The 17137-nt window shown below is 37.5% G+C and overlaps 1 protein-coding gene across 5 annotated transcripts in view; it reads right to left on the bottom strand.

Moving 5' to 3' along the window:
• LOC114684977 (gastrula zinc finger protein XlCGF17.1-like) overlaps positions 1-17137 on the bottom strand; it is a 79415-nt gene that overhangs the window by 52381 nt on the left and 9897 nt on the right. For 2 of the 5 annotated variants that reach the window (XM_037197945.1, XM_028859530.2), the window contains exons 3-4: positions 13673-13796; positions 10788-12738 (exon numbers count right to left, since the gene is read on the bottom strand). In XM_037197945.1, coding sequence (XP_037053840.1) covers positions 11567-12738; positions 13673-13796 — 1296 coding nt within the window. In that variant the 3' untranslated portion in view covers positions 10788-11566. Of the gene's footprint in view, positions 1-10787; positions 12739-13672; positions 13797-17137 lie in introns of those variants that run through there. The other 3 variants (XM_037197946.1, XM_028859531.2, XM_037197947.1) reach the window with 2 other exon arrangements.

The raw sequence follows: 17137 nt of genomic DNA, 5'->3' as shown, positions 1-17137 counted from the left end.
TCTTTTAAAAAAAACTATTGAAAGCCAATACTTAATGTACAGAAGATTTTTCAAATACTTACCTAAGGAGAACCTAGATTAGAATATTTTTGCCCAAGATTGTCAGTGAAGATGGTAATTGATGAAAAAATGTTACAGATTGTACTGAATTTACCACTAGGTATATCAGTGTAGACATAAACTATAAATTACTCAGCTGCAAAATTAGAGTCTTTGAGTTGATTTAATATTAAATAGACAGTGATTGGACTAAAAAATAAATATCCAGTTCTCCTTGTCCAGTGGCATTTCAGTCTCATTTCAAATATTTGAAGTAATGCTTCAAGTGTATTTAAGGTATTGTTTTTGCTGTTAACTTATCTATTCTTAAAGCATTAGATAGATACATTTGAATATACATCACATTTAATAAGTATTATAGGGCATGATGGAAGTGAATCAAAGGAAAGCACATAAATCTATGATCCCTCAGTCTTAGTAGAACTAACCATAAGCTCTCAACTGAAGCTGTAATTACTAATAGATTCATTTAGTGCTTAGATGAAAGACAAAGCAGGAATATTTCACAATTTCATTAATCATGTTCACATTAACATTCATAGTTGGTAAGAGAATTGGCAAGGTATCAACTGCATGAATTAGGATGTAAATATCTGATACTCAGGATATCTGATATGAGACTGCTGTGTAAGGTTCATTCAGCCCCCAAAGGGGTCATGCCTCATAGTTTAAGAACCAGTGAGATAACTCATATTTTCAAGATTTATTTTATTTTTAAGTGTGTGTGTGTGTGTGTGTGTGTGTGTGTGTTTGGCTGTGCATGTGTATGTTTCTCAAGATGTGTGTATATTTGTGCATGTTAAAAACCAGTACAGTCATCTCTACAGGACACAGGCATTCAATCCTTGGCATTATAATTAGAGGTGGCTTTGTGCTGTCTGGTGTACATGGTGGAAACAATTCAAAAGTTCAGCTCCAAGAGTAGCATGCACACTGAAATGCTGAAATATCTCTTAAGTTCCATTTCTCTTTATTTAAATAAACACTGAAATTTCAACAAAATGGCTGCCTAAAGAAGATGTTAACAATGACAACACTGGCTGATAGCCCCAAGTGTAAGGGGTAAATCTCACAAGACTGCACCCCTAGGTGAGTAGATAATGAGCAAGTTAGGTCATCTGAAAAAAGGAGACTCAGTGTTAACTGGGGATGAAACCAATATTTATTGCCTAACATCTAGTGATCAGGTCTTAAAATACATATATAATATCAATATCATTAACTGGCACATGAAGTCCATGACATTCATCGAGAAAAATTATACTTTGATTCATGTCTTCTGAATGGCTTATTAAATATATAAGCTCTGATACAGATAATTTCTGTCTGGAAATCTGTTGTTTGCTGATGAAATCAAATTAGCATAAGATACTTTTTCTGGACCTACGTATCTAGAATACTATAATATACAGAACACCTCAACATAGATGAGACACTGAGTGAAGAGCTGCAACTGAAGTCTGAGGAGGGCTAAGATATCTGTCAGTCACTATTATTATTTTAACTTAATTTTTTAAAAATTGTTTTTTCATTACTAAATAATTTATGTTTTTAAAGTTTTAAATTATTGTATAATTATATCATTTACTACTTCCCTTAATTCACTGGTATATGCATTTTTGCTCTCTTTAATATTTATGGGCTGCAGACTCAGGAAGACAAACATGGTATGTACTCACTCATAAGTAGATACTAGATGTAAAGCAAAGGATAAACAGACTACAATCCACAGCTCCAGAGAAGTTAGTTAATAAGGAGGACCTTAAGATGGATGCAGGGATTTCCCTGAGAAGGGGAAATAGATGAGATCTCCATGAGTAAACTGGGGGTGAATGAGAGTAATAGAGGGTAGGGAATGGGGGATGAGAGCATGAGGAAATGGGATAGTGGAGCTGGAAAAGGGACAGAGTGGGAGAGCAAGGAAAGAGATACCTTGATAGAGGGAGACATCATGGGGATAGGGAGCAACCTGGTGCTAGGGAAGTTCCCAGTAATCCACAAAGATAACCTCAGCTTAGACTACTAACAATAGTGGAGAGGGTGCCTGAACTGCCTTACGCCAGTAACCAGATTGGTGAATACCCTGTCATCATAGAGCCTTCATCCAGTAACTGATGGAAGCAGATACTGAGAGCCACAGCCAAGCACCAGGCTGAGCTCTAGGAGTCCAGTTGAAGAGAGAGAAGAGGGATTCTATGACAAAGGGGCATAAAATGTTGATGGGGAAACCTACAGAGACAACCAAACCAAGCTAGTGGGAACTCATGAACTTTAGACCAACAGCTATGGATCCGCCATGGGACTGGACTAGGTAGGCCCTTTTCATAAGCAAGACAGTTGCATAGCTTGATCTGCTTAAGGAATCCCCTGGCAGTAGGATCAGGATCCATCCCTGGTTCATGAGCTAGCTTTTTGTAGCCTAGAGCCTATGGTGGGACATCTTGTACAGGCTTGATGCAGGGGGAGGGGCTTGGACCTGCCTCATCTCAAAGTACCAGGCTCTACTGACTCCCCATGGCAGGCCTTACCTTCTTGGAAGAGGGAATGGAGGGTGGATTGGGGGAGGAAGGCTGAGAGGGGCAGGAGGAGGGAAGAGAGGAAGATCTGCAGTTGTTACGTAACATGAATAAAATTTTTCTTTAAAAAATGAACTCAGTCATGGGCATAGAATTGAAATGTTACCAAAGGTTCCATAGTGGAAAATACATCTTCATCCAGGCAGGGTTATCCAATTCTCCAAATTTAATTTTCCAGAGGCAATAATTCTTACCCACTCAGAAATACTCATGCAGAACTCTGCTATGCAAAGATAACCCCTGAGATGTAGGTTGGCAGTCCTCAGTGTATGGACCACAGACTTCTGAGATTCCTTTTATGGAATCCACAAGGGTCAAATTTATTTTCATAGTAATATCAACACACCATTCACCTACTTCATATTTATTCTCTCTCAGACACACAGGGGACTTTTTCAGAAGTCACATGCTATTTGATGGTATTATCAACCTGACAGCTAGTAGAATGAATGTTTGTATATATTTGAATTTTCTAGAACCTTCTAAGATAATCTTTGTGTCTTGGTAACTTTTAAAAGTACAAGAGCTTTTTGGTGGAATAATGTTTGAGATTTGTTGACAGAAACCTTCACACACACATGCACATATGCACACACAAATTAGTATGCTATGCATATATGTCACTTTTCTATATATGACAACATATCTTTGTGAGTGCTTAATATCAGCACTCACAACACATTCTGAGTGTTTTCAAGCAACTGCATTTCATCTCTATTTAGAGTTGTTCCATATGTATTCAACCAGTACCTTTTGATAAAAGTAGGCTTTTTTTAAAAAAGTCTTTGCTGTCATTATTACTATTATCTGATAATGTATGTAGTTGGGAGAAGTCACTTTCTCTTATCTTTACCATTACAGTGCATGATCATTGAAGTCTGATAGTTCTAACCCCACAGCATTTCAAGTTCTTCTCTTGTTATGGTAAACTGAATGGTTTCCTGCTCTGGAAAAGTCTGCTGTGTCATCTTTTCTGGAAAGTCCCTGTTTGTGTACTTATTGTTTATCATTGTTTGATTACTAGGCAGTCTTTATATATTAATAAAATTGGCACATTTTTCTCTTAAAAATTTATAGGCTGTATTTCATTATTTTTTATCACAGGATACATGTATGTTCAAATATATTATGAAATATTGGCAACTACATATATATAATGTTCCTTGTATGTATACTTTCAGGGCTTAATCCTTGGTATTAGATAACTAATTGGAATGGTCTTTCTTGTGGGAGGTTATTTTTTATTACTAATTTTTAAAATTTATTTTACATACCAACCAGTTTCCCCTCCTTCCTCTTCTCCCATCCCCTCCCACCACCTCCTTTCTACCTCCCCATCCACTCCTCAGAAAGGGTAAGGCCTCCTATGGAAGTCAACAAAGCATGGCATATCAGGTTGAGGCAGGACCAAGCTCCACCCCCTGTATCAAGGCTGAGTGAGGCATCCCACCATAGGGAGAGGCTCCAAAAAGCCAGCTCATGTACCACGGGCAGATCCTGGTCCCACTGCTAGGGGCCCCACAAACAGACCAAGCTATACAACATGCAGAGGGCCTAGGTCTGTCCCAAGCAGGATCCTTAGCTGTCAGTCTAGAGTCTGTGAGCTTCCACAAGTGCTGTCATGATCTTGAACCCCCTTCCTTATACAACCCCTCCTCCCTCTTTTCCACTGGACTCCAGAGCTCAGTCCAGTGCTAGGTGAGCATCTCTGCATCTGCTTCTGTCAGTTACTGGATGGAGATTCTGTGATGACAATTAGGTAGTCACCAATCTGATTACAGGAGAAGGCCAGTTCATGCATCCTCTTCACTAATGCTAGAAGTCATAGGTGGGGTCTTCCTTGTGGATTTCTGGGAGGTTCCCTGGCACCAGGTTTCTCCCTAATCCCATAATGGCCCCTCTATCAAGATCTCTTTCATTGTTACCCCTCTCCATTCCTCCCCCAATTTGACCATTCTGTTCATGATCTCATTTTGTACAGCCACTTTAGAAGTCAGCATTTCAGTTTCTCAGAAAATTGGGACTCAATCTACCTCAAGACCCAGCAATACCACTCTTGGGCATATACCCAAAGGATGCTCAATCATACCACAAGGACACTTGCTCAACTATGTTCATAGCAACATTATTCACAATAGCCAGAACTGGGAAACAAGATAGATGCCCCTCAATCAAAGAATGGATACAATTTACCATAAGGTATGGTACATTTACACAATGGAGTATTATTCAGCTGTAAAAAAAAAAAACAATGACATCATCAAATTTGTAGGCAAATGGATGGAACTAGAAAGAAATCATCCTGAGTGAGGTAACCCAGACCCAGAAAGACAAACACAGTATGTTCTCATTCATAAGTGGATAGTAGATGTAAAGCAAAGGATAACCAGGCTATAATCCACAGCCCTAGAGAAACTAGATAACAAAGAGGACCCTAAGAGGGACACATAGATCACCCTGGGAAGGGGAAATAAATGACATCAATTGGGTAAACTGGTGGTGGTGGGGGTGAGGTTGTTTCTTAATTGTCTTTTTGGAAATGAAAAGTTTAGAACAAGAAACAGTTGTTTTTAGGGGGTTGAGGCCTCCCTGTCTTTCCCAATCCACCTTGGCATGCTTATTGTTGTTTTCCTTGTTCACCCCATGATTAAGCAGCCATTTTAGTTAGACTTCGTGGGTGTAGCTTACAAATTACAAGGAGATACACTATTATAGCACACTCCTTGGCTCTCACAATCTTTCTACACAAGCTTCTGCAATGTTCCAAGCATCAGGTGTGGAAACTGTTTGGTAGATGTATCCATTTGACCTGGATTCTAAAATGCTATCTATACTTTGATTGGTTTGGTATACTGGTCTCCATCTGTTGCAAAGTGAAGTTTCCTTGATAAGAAGGAATATATTATTCTATGGGAATAGGAAATATTTTAGAGTGTAGTTAGGAATTTTGCTGCTTTAATAAATTAGAGTGTATGTACTTATCCAAGTATAAAGACTTCACAAACCCTGGTAGTTGGCTAGAAATTAATAGTAGACATAGTGTTACTCATCTTTAGAGGATCTCAAGTGCAATTACAGAACTGTTAGTTACTGTTGTTAGTAATGCTTGTCACTACCGTATTCTTTGGGTATTGTGATACGGTGGTTGTTTTATGGTTCACAAGAATCATAGCTGGGGGTATTTTTGATTGCTTTCCTCCTTTGAACTTTGTATGTCATATCTGGAATAATGGAATCATGTCTTCAGCGAGGAAACATTGAGGTCAGTTCAGGCTCAGTGACCTCAGGTCCCTTCACCTGAACTGCATGGTGTCTTTGGAATTAGCGTTTTGATTTCAACAATTAGAGGGAGGCAAGCATGGCAGTAGCAATAGTTTGTAATGTTTTGGGAATCTCTTGGAAAGCCATGATCACAAACTCAAAAAAGGGCCTCTTATGGCTAATGTTGGGGTTTTTATTAGATGACCCTTAGCTCTTGGATCAAGCAACATCAACACAGATTAGAATATGTTCTGTAAAGTATATATGTGAATTTATACTCAGAGTTACATATGTTATAATGTTTGGGAAAAGGAAAATATTTAATAGTGTTAATCGTTATGACTTACTTAGATATGATTAATCCTCCCTCCTTTGGTATTTATTTCCAACCCTTCTCTGTACACAGAGTCCCCTTAACACATTTCTCTGATCTTATCACTTATAGGCTGCTATTCCCCTGTCTATTGCTTCCTGACCCCTATACCATAAAACATCTTTTCACTTTTCTGGTTTTTGTAGTTACCCCATGATATGTGCTCATCTCTAAAGATTTAGAACTAGAAGAAGATGCAAGAGAACATTTTTATCTCTGCCTTTCTAGGATGGGGTAATTGCATTCAACTACATTTAATACACTTCCATCCATTTACCTATAAAGTTGATTATTTCATTTTACTCACTACTGAAAAATATTCTGCAGTGATTTTTATCACATTTTGATTATCTATTCCTTAGTTAACTAGTATTTAGGGTTTTTCCCATTTCCAAGCTATTGAGAATAGAGCAATATGGCACTATCAATATGGGTATGGAGAATCTGTGGAGTAGACAAAGGTGGTTCATATGGTAGATTCAATTTTACCTTTTTGATAGTTCTGACACAGATTTACATAGTGGCTGCAATTGTCTAATGTAGTTTCACCTTTTACTAAATTGACAATTCACAATTGACAATTGTTGGACTCATTTTCTGGGCAGGTGGAGTTCTGCTCAGAATGCCTATTTTACACCTACATCTTAAAGGGTATTGCCAATGCTATTTTACACAAGTTTTAGTGTTTGCAATTTCAAATTGAGTTCTTGTGTCCACCTGGATCTAATTTTTGTGATGGTTGATAAACAGTCTTCTGATTTCATTCTTCATGCAGATAGTAGGTGTTCTAGTATCATTTGTAAATGATGTATTCTTTTCTTTAGATTTTTTTTTGCCATCTTTGCCCAATATTAAATGGTTAAATTTATATATTCCTATGCTTGGTTCTTTGATTTTGTTCCATTGGTTCACATATCTGTTTTTAAACCCACTCTTCTGTTCCTAAAAATAGTTGTTAAGTATATGTATATGTAACATCCCAAACTGATTCAAACATAAAGTAAAGTGAAAATGTGTACAGATATTCCCCTGTGTTTCCAATAGAGACACTAAAAATTACAAGTCCAGATGCAGGGCAGCCTGAATGACTTTACAGATAATTTATTCTCAACTTCATATGCAGACATACACATATTGGAAACTACAAATAAAACAAAATTTAGAAAAGAATAAAAATGTCTTTTGTTTATAAAGTCTACCAAAGTTTGCTACTAATAACTAAAGTAAAATTTGAATAAAAATGGTTCTAAATAAGTTATATTAGCTATCTTCCTAAACATCTCATATTTATTTTGCAAGAGTGTCCTTTAAATATATGAAGACAATATAAAGTTAAGGATTCATTTAGAATGAACAAATTAGTTTATTAGAAATGTATTTCCTGAATGTTGGTTTTTAGTAATTAATTCATAGATGTGAGTATGCAACATGGAATAACTACAGAAACCAGTACTGTTAAAGAGACCCTAGATGTGTGTGGGGGTGTGAATAATAGAACAAAATAATATGAAGTGGGAAAAAGAATAACAGTGAGTGTACCCCAAGTAGTAAATAAAGTGATAGTTCAGTCAAGGAGGATGAATGAGGAATAAATAACACCAAGGTTTAATATAGTATTCAAAACTCATATTTTTAGTTACCTTGTTATATAATACTATAAAATTGCATACACACAATTGCTTGTATGTATGTATATAGATATGCATATAACCAAGTTACATCATTTGGACTGGCAATGCTTGTCATAAGAACCATAGACTAACAAATAACCTAGTACTGGATATGGGAATCTTCCTGTCAAAAGGCCAGTGTAGCCCAAGTGACTCTGAACTCTGAAAAAAAAAAAATTGAATATAGATTTAGCTCAAATTGCCTCTTGTGGTTTGAAAGTGTGACCTTATTGTTGATATTTATGAGCTAGGACTCAGGATTCAGATCCTTTATGCAGGGTCAGATGTGAAAGCCTCTCTCCCTAATTCTTGCTACCAAGCTTCCAGAAAATGTTGTGCTGCTGAAGGAAGGATACTCTAAACAGTCATGCCCAGCTGCAATACCTATAAAAGAGGACAATTACCAGCATTTCAAGATATGTATATAGGACAACTGAGTGGCACTCATATATCAGAGGCAGCAAACAATTGTCCAGTTATACTTATGGCCCACCCAACAAGAAGGAAATCTTGCTTGGTGCAGGAAATCTTAGACAATTTCTCAGGACTAGTGAAGTTATGGATCTTAAGGTAGAGTCTCCTACATCTACTTGTGTAGACAAGCATAATCCCTAACTGTATTCTATATCTTATTATAATACACATGTAGAGGTGTAGGTATCATCCCTCAATGAAGAAGCCTCTCTTTACAGAAAAATGAGATTACAGAAATCCTCAACTGACAGTGCAGATTTCAAGAGCCTGTGGGAGGCTCAGTCCCCAAATACATATCTACATCACAGCTCCTACATGTATAGCTCAAGGAAGCTCACTGAAATGGTGAAGGAAGAGATAATATAACTGCCCAAAAATGAGGAAGTCTTCTGTGAAACAGTATGTTCTAGAAAATGATGCATAAACTAAAATGTTAATGTGAAAGTGGAAAAATTTCATGTGTTCCCATCAGCAAAACAAAGGACTACAGGTATCTACTGATTGCCAGAAGGAAACCAGCTGCTGCTGTAAGGCTAGTGATCAGCATCTCAGGAACTGAAGAGGAGGCATTGAGTTGTGGACTGAAAAAACACTTGACATTTTATTTAAGGGAGCAAAACTTAATTCTCTGGGGCTGGTGAAGAAAGGAACACACAAACACACACCCACATACACACAGATACACAGCTTCAACATGGCAGGGTCTCTCTTTTTTCCCCCCTTACCTCTTCTCTGATGTTTACATTCTATCTCTTTCCTGATGTCTTCCTTCTAACTATTCCCTGATCTCTTTCTTTTAATTATTCCTTGATGTCTTCCTTTTAACTCTTTCCTGATATCTTCCTTCATCCTGTCTTTATTTTTCCATTACACCTTGTTTACCCCAGTAAAAATTTTCAAGCAGTATAAAAATTACAACATGGTGAAATTCCATTTTTCAAGTAAATGATTACAATGAATACTAGTTAAAAACATCATGTTTCTCACTTCCCTGACATGATTAAACATTTTACTTATTACAGGTGAAAAACAAATTATTCCTAAAGGCCCTAATACATTCATATCTAAGCAACTTGTTATAGATTTTAAAAGTATAAGCAAGCAAAGTACCTTTTTTAGCCAGTTTTTTACTGATAGGCTGCATTTTGTGGTTACAAAGAAAGGATCAATCATTTTATTATTTATCTCAAAACATAACTGTAGGGTAAAAGGGCCAAAGAAACCCACCCTGGCCATGAAACCAGAGCCAAGAAACACACCCTGGCCCTGAAATCTGAACCAGTGAAAGAAACACTTTAGCCCTGAAACCTGAACCAAAGAGGGACTGTTTGGCCCTGGAAACAGAGCCAGTGAGAGAAATATGCCCTGGCCCCGAAATTAGAGCCAAAAGGCTAGAAAGGGCTAGTGAAAGAAACACAGTTTGGTCCTGAAACCAGAGCCAAATCTTCCCCTGACCAACTGAACAGAGAACCAACCAGTTTCTGAGCAGAACATCTCCCTGGAAAAACCCCACCACTAAGAAGCCCTATATAGGCCCTCTGCCTGTTCAGTTATCAACTATCCTTCTCCACCCCAGCAGAAGCAGCCACTCTCCCAGATTCCTCCTTCCGAAATAAGTCACTTTCTTGAGTGAACATCTTCTTTCACCGGCCAGGAGCAGAGTCTCTGCTGGAAAGCTCCCTTGGGAGCAGAGCAGAGCAGAGCATAAGAATAAATGGGTACCTCTGCTGGGAAGCTCCTTTAAGGAGGAGCAGAGCAGAAGCAACAACTTTTTGCTGGAGCCAGAGCATATTGCTACACTTTGGCAGGGCTTTCTCCTTTAACAGAGTGAAGCAGAAGTAACATCTTGTGCTGGAGATGAAAAGAAACAGATACTTCTGCTGGGACACTCCCTTAGGGGAGCTGAGAAGAAGAAATGGTTACCTCTGTTGGAAAGCTCCCTTAAGGGGGAGGGGGTGGGTGGGCTCTCAGAGAGGAGGACTGCAACATGCTGTGGTGAAACCATCCCCTACTGCATCCCAGCTTCAGTTATGGCCTGACTTCCTGACAAGTCTGGATACCTTTCTCCTCACAGCTGTAGGTATCCAGGATACCTCCCTTCACAGCTGTAGGTATAGTCTGAACTCCCAACAAGTCAGGATACCTTTCCCTCCAGAGCTGTAGGTATCCAGGATACCTCCATTCACAGCTTCAGGTATAGCCTGACTTCCCAATAAGTCAGGATACCTTTCTCTTCACAGCTGTAAGTATACCTGACTTCCTGACAAGTCAGGATACCTTTCCCTCATGGTCTGTAACACTTGCAGTGACCTTATAAAAATCTTAAAAGAATCACAAACCTAGACTTTTATATATGAAAAACAACCAGTCATCTCTATTTTTAATGTTCAGAGTGCATACCCCACTCATCAGCAGATTTTATTAAATCATGTCAAAAAGCTGAGGGCAAATTGGGTACAAAAAAATAATCATTGCCTTTAATCACCAATCCATCTTTAGCAAGAAAGGCACATCAGCTAGTAAGAACTGTTCTTGTTTCTTGTGACCTTAATGTGTCCCTTGTCATACCATAGCAGTCTACAAGCATCTTGATTTTTCATTCTTATGCTATTTTTGAGGTTGAAAAAGTAAAATGCTTTATTGAAAATTTTCCTACATTGTCACATTTTCAGAATTTTTGCTCAGTATAAACTCTCAATGCTTTGTAAGGTTTGCACATTATTTAAAGGCTTGCACAAATTTCTCATGCTCGTAATGTTCACCATATATGGTGGTGCAGTGATCCCTAAGGGCAGAGCTTTTGATAAAGCATATGTTACATTATTGACTATGGAAACTTTTTTCTCCAGTATGACTTTTCTCAAGTATTCTTAAAAAAGGAAGATCAATACTTTGCCACATTCAGTACACTCAAAATTTTCTATCCTGTATGACTAGTCAAATGTTTTCTACAATTTGAGCTGAATGTAATGGATTTCTCACATTCACTACATTTGTAAGATTTCACTCTGATGTACTCTGAGGCATGTGTAAAGGATTTATCACAATCAATGCATTTGTAAAGTTTCTCTCCTGAATGAATTCTTTGATGTACTCTAAGATGAGAGGCATGTGTAAAGGATTTCTCTCATTCACTACATTTATAATTTTCCTCATGTATGAATGTTCTGATGTTTCCGAAGACTTGAAACCTGTGTAAAGGATTTCTCACATTCACTACATTTGTAAGGTTTCTGTCTTGTATGAATTCTCTGATGTCGTCTAAGATGTGAATCCTGTGTAAACGATTTCTCACATTCACTACATCTGAAAGGTTTCTCTCCTGTATGAATTCTTTGATGTTTTCTAAGACTTGAGATATATGCAAAGGATTTCTCACATTCACTACATTTGTAAGGTTTCTGACCTGTATGAATAATCTGATGTCTTCTAAGATGTGAAGCCTGTGTAAACGATTTCTTACATTCATTACATCTATAAGGTTTCTCTCCTGTATGAATTTTCTGATGTTTTCTAAGACTTGAGATATATGCAAAGGATTTCTCACATTCACTACATTTGTAAGGTTTATCTTCTGTATGAATTCTCTGATGTTGTCTAAGTGTGGAGGCATATGTAAAGGATTTCTCACAATCACTAGATTTGAAAGGTTTCTCTTCTGTATGAATTTTAGGATGTGTGCTAAGATGGTCTTTCTGGATGAAACATTTTTCACATTCACTATATTTGTAAGGTCCCTCTCCATTATGAGTTTTATACTGGTTTTTAACCTGATAAAAGAGATAAAAGCACATCCCACATTCTTTACTTTTATAGGGTTTCTCACCAGAATGAGTTTGCTGTTGTCTACCAAGACTCAAGTAGGACGTCAAGCACTTTCCACATTTCCTACATTCGTGTATTTTCTCTACGCTAGAGATCTGTTTCAGCATGAGTGTATGTTTGGGGTCAAATGACTTATCATAGTCTATATTTATGTGTAGTTCCTTTCCAGTGTGAATTCTTTGACTAATGATGGAACACAAATGTAACCATTTCCCACAGTCTTTATATTTGCAAGGGTCTTCTCCAGTGTTTCTACTTTTATGATTCTTTAGGTTTGTTGATTCAACAGAGGTATCCCCGTGGTTATCACATCCATACTTTTTGCAGTTCTCTGTAAGATCATTTGTGCTATAAGGTGAACAATGGGTGAATTTGTGGCCCATTATTCCAATATCACTATTTTCATAAGACTTCTCTTGGATATTCACAGGGTGATAGACAATGTGCTTTGATCCTTGATCCAAGACATTCATATATTTCCCACATATACGATATTTCTCTGGAAAATGAACACAAATAGGACTTAAACGGATAAATGCATGTTTACAGACTCAATAATTGATGTGTCCTTAAGTTCTGTAACATAAGTTAGGTAGCAATTCTTAGAAACAAAGCTCTCAGGAGAGGCAAGCATTTTGTGTGTCATTATTATGATATGTATACTCAAAAACAATGTAATCTCCATCAAAATCTGAGGACTGATAGCGGCCTTCTCATTCTTATATAAACTGCAAACCCCTCAGAAACTATTACAAACAGATGATTGAGCAGTAATAAATTTTGAGAAAGGAGTTCTTGGAAGAATCATATGTAGAAGAGTTCTCTATTTTCTTACTGTTTATGTTTTAGAGAGGGTCACACTGTACAGACTTCACCAGCTTGGAACACACTGTATCCCAGGCTGGCCAGGAATACACCACATCCACTTACCTCAGTCTCGCTAGTGCTAGAATTAAAATCATGCTGCTTTGTGCTGCCAAAACTAAATATAGAGACAGAAACTCTAAAATAAATAAATGGAAAAAAAAACCAAAACAAAAAAATGCACATTAGAACCATTTTCCCTATTTTAAAACCCTGTATTTTTTAAAATTCAGAAATAAGTGAAGTTTAATCCAATTTTAATATCAATTCATTCCAATCACAAAGTATAATGTAATGCATTTCTTTGCTCTGAATATTCAACTTTCTTTTAACTTTGAAGTTTTCATTAAATACCAGATAAGAAGGGCTGCATAGGTCACACAGTATATACAGTATTAGTGGCTCTTTCAGAGAACAAAGAATAGTGTAACAAAAAAATGAAAAAGTCATGTTTATTACCAGAAGTTTCCCTATTTATGGTAGTCTCTAGATTGTTCAGAGTTTACAAAAATAAAAAGCAAGCAAATACCAAGGATAAGGCAGATATTCCTCATGAAGAGACTTCTTACCAACAAAAACTAGATTGCTGTAATTCTCCAACATCACATCAAAGTACAAGGCCTTCGAAGCAGACTCTAGACATTCCCATTCCTCCTGGGAAAAGTTCACAGCCACATCCCTGAATGTCAGAACCTGTAATGGAAAATTACTCATTTACCATGTGCTGCTGGAGAAAATGCTTTCTTAGGAAAAACAGATGTAAGGAATTAAAAAAAGTTTGGTGGCATAAATGATACTTGCCCATCATTCTAAGACAAATGTTTTTTAGAGGTGCTAAAAATAATTGTTCAGCAGGTAAGAGTATTGGTTGCTCTTCTAGAGCACACCGATTCAGTCCCAGCACTAACAGGACATAATGTAACTGATTCTAATTACAGTGCCATGGGACCTGTGATTGTTTAAAACAAAATGGCTACCAAAGGGAATGGCATTATTAGGATGTGTGGCATTGATGGAGTAGGTCTGGCCTTGTAGAAGGAAGTATGCCACTGTGGGTGTGGCCTTTGAGATTTCTTTTTTTCAAGCTATGCTCAGTATGGTAGACAGTACACTTTCTGTTGCCTGCAGGTCAAAGCATAAAACTATAGCTCCTTCTCCAAGACCACGCCTTCATGCATGCCACCATGTTTCCTGCCATGATGATAATGCACTAAAACACTTAAATTGTAAGGAAGCTTCAATTAAATGTTTTCCTTTATAAAAGTTGCTGTGTTCCTGGTGTCTTCACAACAACTGAACAGCAGCAGTTACCAGGGACTGTAGTCTTACTGTAATAGGCATGACCATGTTTCTGTATGGAGGAATTTGAACCATGTTACTTGAGATTAGGAAAGCAATGGAATGCTTTAAGTGCTGCTTAATGGCCATACAAGTAGCAACATGGAATACAGTGGTGCTGAGGGTGATTTGAAATGTGGGAGCCCGACTGAAGAGGATTCAGATGCAAAGAATTTTAATATGTTGCCTAGCAATCAGTCCTGATATTTTGGTGAAGAATTGGATGCTTTTTGCTCTTATCCAAGAAAGCTTGCCTATGGTTTAAGAGTTATGGATTAATTGCATTGTCTAAGGAAATCTCAAAAAAGCCTAGTATAGACTCTATTATGTGGCTACTAGTATTAATCCAAAAGAAGATTTCTACTGAAAAGATGCAACCTGAGCATGGATAAATCAAAATATATAATTTAAAGAGAAAAGGAGCACTAGGAAGTGGAATGGGGTGAAATCCAGGGTTCAAGGAGACACACAATGAAATGGAATAAAGGGCATGATGCCCTCAGGACAAGATCCCATTAAGCTGTTTCCAACTTGTGAAAAGGAATTATAACAGTTTAGAGCCAGGTATGGTGGTGCAACCCATTTACCAGTACTGTGAAGTCAGATGCAAGGGGATCTCTATGTTTGAGGACAACCTGGTCTATAGAAAGAGTTACAGAATAGTCAAGCTTGGGTAGTAAAAGAAACAAAGTAAAACACAGAAAACAGGTGAAGATGTAATTGAACAAGGGCACCATATTCCAGTCCCAGCAAGCAACAGAACTTGGCAGCTTCTGTCACATGGTTCTGGGTTTAGAGGCAAGAATAGAAGAAAGGGGTTATGAAATCTTCCTTCATGACTAAAGAAAGTGGCTGAGGCAAGGTGTGTAGCAGTGGTGTCCCTACATGGAGACTCAGGGAGGCCATTGTGTAAAGCTATGAAGGTGAAGCCTGAATTGCTTTGAGACCTCAAGAGTTTGGGGATGCCAGAACCATCAGATACCTGCCAAAAGGAGGTGCTAACAGGGAATGGAACCAGCCCAAGAGAAGTAAGTTGCAGTCAACAAAGCTGAAAAGAATTAGATCCGAAAAGCTTTGACATCAGACATGGGGATGCAGAGTTTGGAGTTTGTTTGGCTATTTTTCAGTTTTTCTTTGGTCCAGTTTTCCTCATTATGTTCTCTTCCCTATGTATTTTGATGTTAACATATATCCTGTGCCATTATATGTTGGAAATGTGTGATTGGCTTTTTGATTTGGAGTTTACAAGGGATTACAGTTAAGAGATTGCATGAATCTCAGAAGAGACTTTGAACTTTAGACTTTTAAATGAATCTGAAGCTGTTATAAACTATGGAAACTTTTGAAATTAGAATGGATGCATTTTGCCTTGTGGTATGACTACAAGCCCCAAAGTGGGGCCAGGGAGTGTAATATAGCTGTTTGAAAGAAAATGGCCACTAAGGGAATGGCACTAATAGGAAGTGTGGCTTTGTTGCAGAATGTGTGGCCTGTTAGGGGGAGATGTCTATCTGTGGGTGTGGGCTTTGAGGTCCCTTATGCTCAAGCCACTCTCACAGTGACTCAGTCCCCTCTCTGTTTCCTATGGGGAAAGATGTAGAATTCTCAAGTCCTACTCCAGCACCATGCCTGCCTGCATGCTGCCATGTCTCTTACCATGATGATAATGGACTAGGCCTCTGAAACTGTAAGCTATCTTTAATTAAATGTCTTTCTTTATTAAACTTCCTGTGGTAATGGTGTCTCTTCGCAGCAATTGAATCCCTAAGTAAGAGCCCTAATCCAAAGCTCTTCTGAACTCTACAGACAGGAGGTACGGACAGCATTAATGCATACATTCAGTCAAATAGACACATATTGATAAAACAAAAACGAAAGTTGATTATAAAAAGAAACATTCCAGAATACTCTTTATTGTATTTTCTATATCTATAAAAATGGCAGAATAGTTTCACCAACAATTATCTTTTAGGGAAAATAAGAAATACATTTGAGGACTAGATCCAGGGATTTTCCATTATCAACAGTACGTTGATACACCAAATACAGTGTCTCATCTCAGATGGACAAGTTAGAAGGAGCAAACCAGGCTTCCAAATACAACAACTCTCATCCTTGCTCAATTATGGACAGTGGATAAATCCTGTCGACAGCTGGGCATCACCTAACTCTATTCTAACATGCTTAGTTGGGATGCTGATGTGCTGGTTCAATGATGTACCCATTGTAAAATAAAGAGGTAGAATGTGGAAGGCACAACTTATTGATGCATTAGAAGTCAGATAGTTTTGGTATTTTAACTATATGGAGCACAACAACACTTCTTACATCCAAAGTACTAGACAACCAATGTAATCAAATATTCTTTGAGACATTTTGAGAATTATGAGATAAATAGAAAAAAAATCAACACTAGATAATGTTAGAATTATCTAAATTTCTCTAAAAGTAAACATACTAGTACAGTTAAATAACAATCTCACAAAATTCATATGTGGTTTCATTATACAATAGATATAAAAATTTATATAAACAGCCTATGTGACAATACATTGAGATGAAGTAAAAAGATGATCTGTGGTCACAACGAATGTATTAAGGTTTGTGAGAATAATACTCTTTATTGATTTTGAATATATTAATGCTCATGAGTTTTGCTTAATTGAAAATTTGAATCTTGTAATTTTATTCTATTC

This window comes from Peromyscus leucopus, chromosome 22 (assembly GCF_004664715.2).
Source record: "Peromyscus leucopus breed LL Stock chromosome 22, UCI_PerLeu_2.1, whole genome shotgun sequence".
Taxonomy (NCBI): domain Eukaryota; kingdom Metazoa; phylum Chordata; class Mammalia; order Rodentia; family Cricetidae; genus Peromyscus; species Peromyscus leucopus.
Note: the sequence above shows the minus strand (reverse complement) of the source record. Positions and strands in the feature narration are given on the sequence as shown.